Here is a 9,780-nt window from a genome sequence, read left to right on the forward strand (position 1 = left end):
CCCCCCCCCCATCTCTCTCTCTCCTTCTCTTTCTCTCTCTTCCCCCTTCCCCTCTGGCTCTTTCTGCTAAGCCACTTCCCTGGCCTTGTTGCATGGGAACTAAGAACTACCCCCAATAATCTTGCCTTTATACTTTAATTTGGCTTGAATTGGCTTATTTTGTTGGCAGAGAAAACCTATCACGGTTATTGCCTCAGATCTTTTGTTTTTGGTTTTTGTACTACTAGGAATTGAAGTCAGGAACTTAATGCTTGCTAGGCAGGGGCTCTTACCACTGAGCCACACCCCCAGCCCCTTACTGAGGGATTCTAGGCAGGGGTTCTACCACTGAGCTCTGTTTCCAGCCATATCAATGTATTTCTTTCATTTTTTTTCTTTTGAGCCATGGGTTCAACCTAGGTTTTTTTGTTTGTTTGTTTGTTTTGTTTTTGTTTTTTTTGGACACAGGGTTTCTCTGTATAGCCCTGGCTGTCCTGGAACTCAGTTTTTAGACCAGGCTGGCCTCAAACTCAGAAATCTGCCTGCCTCTGCCTCCTAAGTGCTGGGCTTAAAGGCGTGCGCCACCACCGCCCAGCCTCAACCTAGTCTTGAACTCACTGTGTAGCCCTGACACTGACACTGAACAACTGACACTCCTAATTTGACCTCTGAAATCACTAGGATTACAGGTCTAGGACATAGGACACAGCTTGCACCTCATTTTCTGCATTCACACACATGATAAGCCCTTTTGAGTTATTCCCATTCATGTATTTATTGACTTATTTATTCACACTCTCTCCCTCCCTTTTTTTCTTCTTCCTTTTCCAGTGGCTAACATGGCCAAACTGGCCCAGGAGACTTTGGGCTGCCAGGCTGAGCTCCTCTGTGGTGGCTTGGGTGGTCCCAACAGAGACCGAGTTCTCCAGCACCTCATCACTGGACATCCCCTGCTCGTTCCGCATCCCAGGGCCTGGGAGGGAATGGGGTAGGGATGGTGAAGGGTAGCACCGAGGGCCGAACCACGATTTGGACCTTAACACCAGCTCTAGCTATGATGAGGACTTCAACCATGAGCCGTGTCAAAGGAAAGGCCATAAGGCCCACTGGGCAGTGAGTGCAGGTAGGTCATTGTCCCCACCTGGACCTTTGCCTTTGTATGCTGCTGCTCCCTAGAGCTCTCCACCCATTATTAACCCCATTCACATTGTATCACTGAAGGTGCTGGCCATGCACTGAGAGTATAAACAACAGCTTGGACCTCTTCCCATAACACTTAGCAAAAAGCCCAGCAGGCTTCAAGTCCCTCAAATACCTGCCAATTAAGAGTTCCCAGCCGGGTGTGGTGGCACACGCCTTTAATCCCAGCACTCGGGAGGCAGAGGCAGGCGGATTTCTGAGTTCGAGGCCAGCCTGGTCTACAGAGTGAATTCCAGGACAGCCAGGGCTACACAGAGAAACCCTGTCTTGAAAAACCAAAAAAAGGCTCAGAGCACAGACTGGTGAATGAAGTGATCCAGGAGCAGCCCAGCCTCTGCCTCTTTAGACTCTTAATTCTGCCTAAGTTTCTTCCTCTCTGGGCTTGTAGCCTATCTGAAAATAAGGAGTTAGGGGAGGTGTATTAGCTTTTCTCACAGAAGCAACTTGAGAGGTTTCTGCGGCTCATGGTTCAGGAGATGCCTCATTGGAGGGAAGACATGGCAGCTGATGACCCTGCCAGTGATGGCAGGAGGCTGGGGTGCGTGTGGCTCCCTGGTTGTTGGGAGACCGGGAAGCCGAGAGCTCCACCCTGAAATGTAGCTTGCACTGGTACTTCAGTCCACCCCAGTGATGGAGTTCCTCCAGCAAGGCTCCACCAGCTCGAGAACAGCACCACAGATTGCGGGCCAGGGCCCCAGCACTTAAACCTAAGAGGGCATTGCACAGACAAACAGTAATGGAGGCAACCCTGCCTCCCATAGCCAGCACGGGCTCCACAGAACACGGGTGGTCCTGCGTGGTCCCTGTCACCAGCACTATCATCATCTCACCTGCCTGGAAGGAGGGCGGGGTTGCGTGCACCAGGCCAGTCCTCAGATGTGTGTCTGGCCTGGTTCTCTGTGAGGAGGTCTTTCTGGGGCAGCTGGAGGTGTTGGGGTTTTTTTCCTTAGAATGCTATCCCCATCTTCAATGTGCCATGAGAGGCAGGACTTCAAATACCCAAGGCATGGAAGTCAGAGGCCTTGCTGTGTTCTCACAGAGCCCTACTTACCTTGTAGTAGCAAGGCAGCACCTGCCTGTAACCTAGGCAACTCATATCCTCTTCCTGTCCCCCAGGGGTTCTGATAGGTGTGCAGAATGTGCCAAGCCCTGGCTACATTGAAGACTCTGAGTTGCCAGGCCTCTTCCACCCAGTGCCTGGTGCACCCCACCAACCACCATCCTTCCCAGAAGAGGAAAGCTCCCCAGGTGCCATCTTCCTTCTCTCCAAGCAGGGCAAGAGTTGGCATTACCAGCTGTGGGACTACAGCCAAGTCCGGGATAGCAACCTGCAGCTGAAAGACTTCTCACCCGCAAGGGCTGCAGATGGACGGGTGTACGTGGTACCTGCTGGTGGGGTAGAGGCTGGCCTCTGTGGCCAGGCCCTGCTGCTCAGACCACAGGAGGGGAGCCATTAGCTGGAACTGGGACACCTACCATGAACTTAACTCCATCAGCATTAGAATGCTTGAGCTTCTTCCCCTAATGTGACATTTTCAGTCCAGTTAGTTTCATTTGATGATAGTATCTTGAAGACCGCCTACCCGGAAATCTTTCACTAGATCACCCCATTTATGGAGTCACAAGCTTGACCACTGTCCAAAGTCTAAACTAGTAACCTCCAGAATCAAGCATTCCTTTGGCTAAGGGAGACTTGGTTTTGTGGAGGGTTTTTGTTTTTTAAAGCATGTTCTCTGCCTTGCGGGTGGTAGCACATACTTCTAAACCCAGCACTCAGGAGGTGTAGCAGCTGCTCTCAACCTGTGGGCCATGCAGCCGGACTTGTACTACTGTGTTTCTTCCACCCTTTCCACCCCCTAATGGGAGACAGGAGAGAAAAGGATGGAGGGGAAAGGGGCCAGCATTGTCCTTCAACTACTTCCTGCTGATTGGGGTATCAAGTTCCTTGGGTCAAGTTTGATCTTTGCTGTCAGGATATCTAATGTCTTCTTCCTCTTTTTTCTTTTCCTTTAAGATTTATTTATTTATTTCATGTATTTGAGTACCTTGATTCAGAGACACCAGAAGATGGCATTGGATCCCATTACAGATGGTTGTGAGCCACCATGTGGTTGCTGGGAATTGAATTCAGGTCCTCTGGAGGAGCAGTCAGTGCTCTTACCCGCTGAGCCGTCTCTCCAGCCCCCTAATTTCTTCTTGTTTCTTTACTCACAACTACTTAAACAAACCACAGCCAATAGCCCCTCAACTCCCAGGGCCCTGGGCCTCTATTTATATAACACCTGAAAAGGCCCCAGAATTCCCAAGGTCAAGTCTCAGAAACTATCTGCAGATGGCAAAATCACACCCCTGCTACAGCATGAGGCAAATCCTAGCTGCTGTGGACAGTCTGAAGCAGCCCATATCCCATACCTGCGATTAAAATGAAAACACACTCCCATAATATTTCTGTGTTTTTCAAGGAAACCAAAATTCTTGCTACAGAGTTGTGACCCCTTTGGGTGTCAAAATACCCCTTTCATAGGGATTGCCTAAGACAATCAGAAAAAAATATATTTACTTTATGATTCATAATAGTAGCAAGATTACAGTTATGAAGTAATGATGAAAATAACTTGATGGTTTGGGGGTCACCACAACATAAGGAACTATATTAATGCAGCATTACAAAGGTTGAGAACCACTGAGATAAGAGTTAGCAGATCTCCGAGTTTGGAGCCAGCCTGGTCTACATAGCAACATCTAGGCCAACCTGTCTCAAAAGCAAAACAGCAGTCTTACTACGTAGCCCTAGATGGTCTAGAACTCCCTATGCAGTAGACCAGGTTGGCTTCAACCTCAGAGATCTGCCTGTCTTTGCTTCCTGTGTCCTGGGATTAAAGGCGTGTTCCCACATGCCTAGCCTAGAAGGCTCTTGGTAGTAACTCAGACCCTAGTCGTGGCCCTCCCACCTGAATGTGGCATCCATTGGTCTTTCTTTGGGGGAATTGTTAAAGATACTGTCAGTTCACAGAGCACCTTCAAGAGCCTGAACCCCCTCCATGTCCTCATCCCCAAGTTTGTTCACAGAACAGGAATTAACCCAACTTCCTTCTCCTTGGCACGCTCAGACTATTGCTTGTCTACCCGTCCACTGCACTGGCCTTTCAGATACTGAGGGCCCATGACAGCCTTGAGCTGAATGTCATGATCACTCTCCTTGAGCTGGCAAGATGGCTTAATGGGTAAAGGTGCTTGTTAAGCCAGATGACCCAGGGCCCCAAGTGACAGAACAAGAACCGATTCCCACAGGCTGCCCTCTCACCTCCATTTTTTTGCTGTGATACATTCACATTCACAAAATTCAAATGTAATAAAAAGATGTTTTAAACCTTACCCTAATTTCTCCATCTTAGCTCCAATATCATTTCCTCTTTTAAAGAGTTCCTGGGATGCCTCCCTTCCACATAGTGAGGAGGAGAGAAATAGGATGTTTGTTTGTGTCTTTTAAAAAAAAAGGACAGATTTTTGTCATGTTTGTTATGCAGTCCAGGTTAACCTTGAACATGCTATATCCTGTCCAAAGCTGGGATGGTAGTACAGGCCTGTAATCCCAGCACTTGGGAGGCAGAGACAGGCGGATTTCTGAGTTGGAGGCCAGCGTGGTCTACAAAGTGAGTTCCAGGACAGCCAGGGCTACACAGAGAAACTCTGCCTCGAAATAAACAAAAAAAGAAAAAACAATCCCAGCATTTGGAACATAGAAGCCAGCTAACAGTTCATGCTCATCATCAACTCCATGTCAAGTTCAGGGCCAACTTGAGCTAAGTAAGACTCTTACATAGGCAGTGCGTGTGCCTCTTCTAGTGCATCAACTCCTCAGGACTGTACGAAAAGTGACAGGCACCTGGGACACCTGCTCAGAAATGGGCAAATAAGCCTGGGTGGCTGCAGTGCTCCCAGCTCCCAGCCAAAGGTCACATTCTAGGGGAGCTGTATGGTGACAGTGTCAAGGCACACACTCATCCCTGTACTCTTGTGTACTCTGGAGGCTACACAAGAGGACCTCCAGTTCCAGACCAACCTGAGCTACAGTGAGATCCTGTCTTTAATTAAAAAAAGAAAGTAGGAGCACTCCCTGCTCTTGCAGAGTTTGGATCCAGAACCCAAATCAGGCAAGTAGAGCTGTAACTTTAGCTCTGAGGGCAGGCGGTCCAAAGCCCTCTTCTGGCCTTAGGCACCTAAGTTCATGTAGCATCCACACACACACAAAGTACAAATCTTTTGTGTGTGTTTCAAAACTATTTCTCTGTGTAGCCCTGGCTATCCTAGAACTCGTTCTTAGACCAACTGGCCTTAAAACTCAGAGGTCTACCTGCCTCGGCCTCCTTCTATCCCTCCACCCCACCGCCCAAGTTAAAAGAATGTGCTGCTGCCACCACCACCCAGTGGTAAACTTTTTTTTTTTTTTTTTTGGGGGGGGGGTTGTTTTTGAGACAGGGTTTCTCTGTATAGCTCTGGCTCTCCTGGAACTCACTTTGTAGACGAGGCTGGCCTCGAACTCAGAGTTCTGCCTGCCTCTGCCTCCCGAGTGCTGGGATTAAAGGTATGTGCCATCACGCCCAGCTACGATAAACTTTTTTTAAACTCTAAAAAACAAAAAATAATGGCATTTCTGAGTTTTGAATGAGTGGCGAACCTCCCGTAGCCTGCTCACTCTCCCAAGGTGATTGATACCCCAGCATAGAGGTCCAGAGTATGAACCTTAGATGCCACATACCCAGATGCCAAGAAAATACACACGATGTTGATTTTGTCCTGTTTATTGGGGTGCTACTGTAAGCCGGAGGCACAGTAATTTTGCCTCAATTCCCTGACACCACCACCCCAGCTAACTACCGCATATATAAATATATATATATATAGTCAGTCAGTAGAAAAGGAAGACGTGTAGGCCTTGGCAGACCTTAGAGCTTCAGCTTAGAGAAGAGGTAGGTTCCTTGCCAAGCCCATCCATATGGGCCAGGAAGCCAAGGTTCTGGAGCAGTGCTGGAGCACAGGGACACATTGTTTCTCTCCCACGCCACAGCTCTAGAGTCTTTGGTTAGAATCACTTAGTCCATGGTTAGAGCCAGTAGCCACACCCCTTGTGCTTCTGGGCAACCTGGCACTTCATTCTGTGTGTGGCCAGGGCACTTATACAGTGAAGCAAGGCTGTCTGGTTCCCAAGAAGAAGCCTCCTCCCCTGCCTCAAAAACTCCTTCCTGTCACTGGACTCTGCTGGGACAAGAGCCTGGGTGTCAGGGCCAGGAGGAGGAAGTCCTGAGGCTGGAACTGGTGCACCAAGGAAGGAAGATGGATGGTCACAGTGCTGGTACAGATGGAGATGGCTGTGGCCTGGGTCTGCAGTAGCTCAGAGTCCACCGAGGAACAGAAGGGAGGAGGGCAAGCTGGCCCTGTGTAGAAGCATTAGGCCCTCGGCAGCCTCAGCAAGCGCCCCAGGATGTCAGCCTCCTCTCGGCACCGGGGTGGGGCTCTCACTGGCCCAGGGGGACAAGTAGCTCCTGCAGGTCTTCACAAATGATGCCCGGTCCTCTGGGAAACAAAAGCCAGCCCGCTGGCTCTAGGCTCAAAGAGCTAACTCAGGGAAGAGTTGGTTCTTAAGCTGTGGCCCCTGGTACTCCCTTAGAGGCTTTCCTAGCTCGTCAGGGTGCCTCGTTCATGTTCTGCTAACTCTAGGCCTCCACTTGTCTTGTTTCCCATATCGTAAGGGAGCCCAGTGCCCTTCACAATACACTCATCTGGTGACACTTTGAAGTACCTCATTCCATCAGCAGCCTCAGGTGGGACAACATCTTGGGACTCTTCTAGCCAGACACATGCTATCCTGCAAGTGAGCCTAGCAGTGGCAGATGACGTCAGCTCTGGGCCAGCCCCTGAAGGAGGCAGATCAAATTGTCCAGACCCCAGAGGTAGCCATCCTCACGGTTGCCCTCAGTCCAAGGCAGCCTGTGACTGAGTGTCTGGTGGTCAGGCAGGGCCACTGTCTTGCCAAAGTCAATCATCCAGACCTTGGCCAGACCGGTGTGGTCATGCACAAAGAGAAGGGAACTGCCCACTACCTGCAACAGAGAGTGAGAGAAAAGCGGTTAGAGAAAGGAGCAAGCACTAGCTAATGTGTTTCCCGGTGAGCAGAACAGGGTGGTAAGACAGCACAAACTCTGGAATGAGGCTGCCCAAGTTCAAATCCTGACTCTGATGCTTGGGCAACTATTTTACCCTCTGTATGACTCTGCTTCTACATATACAAACTGAGAATAATTGTATAATTACACATAATGGACATAAAGCATTTCAAATGGTTCCTGAAACATAACAAATACACAATGAATGTTACAATTTGTGTGTGTGTGTATGTGTTCGTGCCTGAGTACACCCAAAGGATGGCCCAGACTCCAATAACCTAAGCAATTAAGCAAGAGTTCACAGGGGAACTACACCCCTAGCCCCTGTCACCTTCACTTTCTAGCTCTCATTTCTTTGTTTGACAGGGTCTTAGTCCCAGATGTCCCTGAACTACCAAGACAGCCAAGGATGTCCTTGAACTCCAGATCATCCTGCCTCTATGGTGTCCTACAAGCTGGGATTACAAACATACGCCAAGACGCCCAGCTTTTGTTTTGGTTGGTTGGTTTGTGTTAACAAGGTCTCCTCCTACAGGCCAGGCTGGCCTGCCTCCCAGCCCTCCTGCCTTCTCCTCCCCCTCCATGGTAACAGTGTGAGCCACCAGCACAGTGGGCTATTTGCTGTCATCATTTTTTAATCTGATGCACAGCTTAAATGTAGTCCCAGCCCTGACCAAGTCAGTGGACTCAGCCTTGACAGCAGCCCTGGGGAGCTTTGCTAGATGAAGACAGTGGTTTCTTAGACCTACTGGACTGTGGCTTCCTTCCTCTGGCCTTGGTGCCCTGTCTGTAGAATGGGGAAGTCGGTAACCCTCTACCTCCTGGGGTCACCAGAAGAACCCTACAAGCCACAGGCTCAAGTGCCTCCCAGTATCTGCCTCCAAGTCCTCCTTAGTGGTGCCGTTAGTGGGGCTTCTGTTTACTTGTTCTATAGACAGCCATTGGTGAGCAGGTGTGGTACATCCACAATCCGAGCACTGGGGAGGCAGATGAAGGACGGCCACAAGCTTGAGGTCAGCCTGGGCCATGTAGTGAGTTCCTGGCCTGCCAAAGCTAACAGAGTAAACTTTTCTCAAAACAAAGTCACTAAGCCAGCCACGGTGATATACGCCTTTAATTCCAGCACTCATAGGCAGGTGAATGTGTATGAGCTCAAGGCTAGCCTGGGCTACAAAGTGAACAGATGGGCTAGTGAGATGAAAGGCACTTGCCACCAAACCCGATGACCTAAGCTAAGTTTGATTCCTGGAACCCACACAGTGAAGAGAAGATTTTCCCATAGGTTCTCCTCTAACCTCCAGGTACCTGTCTAAACTGTTAGACCTTGTGAGCCTTAACCTGAGGCACAAGGATGAAAAGCCCAAGGCCTGTAGCCTAGACTACAGAGTGAGCTCTTGAGTGTGGAGAGCTTTGGGGGCTGCTTCTAGAAATTTGGCAGGAATTTGACAGTGGAACATGGAAGTAAGCTCAGGCAGGAATCTGATTTGGGGCTAGAACAAAGAAGTAGGCTTCAGGCAAGAATGTGACTGTGGGCTAGGACTGGTAAGTAGGCTCAGATACCGTGGTCATCCTGATAAGCCCCAAGAAGCAGTGATCACAGGACTCTGTTACCTTGCCTGTTGCCTAACCTGGGACTGACCTTACTATCTGCATGTAATTAAAATGGTATAAAGCAGACTGGGGGAAATAAACCCACTTCAGCCTCAGAACTGGCTGAGGTCATGCTACAGTGTTGTCTAATTGTCTTTTTTTTAAATCCTCAATCCCCACCCCCACCCCACCCATTGGCTGACCGAGCTGGCTTGGTCACTTAAGTAGCATGGGCAGGGGCTGGTGAGATGGCTCAGTGGGTAAGAGCACCCGACTGCTCTTCCAAAGGTCCAGAATTCAAATCCCAGCAACCACATGGTGGCTCAAAACCATCCGTAACAAGATCTGACTCCCTCTTCTGGAGTGTCTGAAGATAGCTACAGTGTACTTACATATAATAATAAATAAATCTTTAAAAAAAAAAAAAAGTAGCATGGGCAATTTAAATCCTGTCTCAAAATAAAAACCTACAGAGGGGGCTCAGAGAGATGGTTAAGAGCACTGATTGCTCTTCCAAAGATCCTGAGTTCAAATCCCAGCAGCCACATGGTGGCTCACAACCACCCATAATGAGATCTGATGCCCTCTTCTGATGTGTCTGAGGACAGCTACAGCGTACTTGCATATAATAAATAAATAAATCTTAAAAAAAAAAAAAAAAAAAAAACCCTACAGAGGTTAACTGTTAACCTGGTCTATATCATGAGTTCCAGACCAACCAAAGATACACAGTAAGACCCTGCCTAAAAAAAAATAAAGGAGCCGGGCGTGGTGGCGCACGCCTTTAATCCCAGCACTCGGGAGGCAGAGGCAGGCGGATTTCTTCTGAGTTTGAGGCCAGCCTGGT

The 9,780-nt window shown here is 49.1% G+C and overlaps 2 protein-coding genes across 2 annotated transcripts in view; one reads left to right on the plus strand and one right to left on the minus strand.

Moving 5' to 3' along the window:
- Nucleotides 1–3,168, plus strand: part of C1H19orf54 (chromosome 1 C19orf54 homolog) — a 9,533-nt gene extending 6,365 nt beyond the window's left edge. The window contains exons 5-7 of the mRNA XM_021196909.2: nucleotides 811–940; nucleotides 1,032–1,102; nucleotides 2,296–3,168. Coding sequence (XP_021052568.1) covers nucleotides 811–940; nucleotides 1,032–1,102; nucleotides 2,296–2,636 — 542 coding nt within the window. The 3' untranslated portion in view covers nucleotides 2,637–3,168. The remainder of the gene's footprint in view (nucleotides 1–810; nucleotides 941–1,031; nucleotides 1,103–2,295) is intronic.
- Nucleotides 3,169–5,981: 2,813 nt separating this feature from the next.
- The window catches only part of Itpkc (inositol-trisphosphate 3-kinase C), a 23,751-nt gene continuing 19,952 nt past the window's right edge, over nucleotides 5,982–9,780 (minus strand). Inside the window, exon 7 of the mRNA XM_021208636.2 lies at nucleotides 5,982–7,280. Coding sequence (XP_021064295.1) covers nucleotides 7,077–7,280 — 204 coding nt within the window. The 3' untranslated portion in view covers nucleotides 5,982–7,076. The remainder of the gene's footprint in view (nucleotides 7,281–9,780) is intronic.

Source organism: Mus pahari, chromosome 1 (genome assembly GCF_900095145.1).
Source record: "Mus pahari chromosome 1, PAHARI_EIJ_v1.1, whole genome shotgun sequence".
NCBI classification, from domain to species: domain Eukaryota; kingdom Metazoa; phylum Chordata; class Mammalia; order Rodentia; family Muridae; genus Mus; species Mus pahari.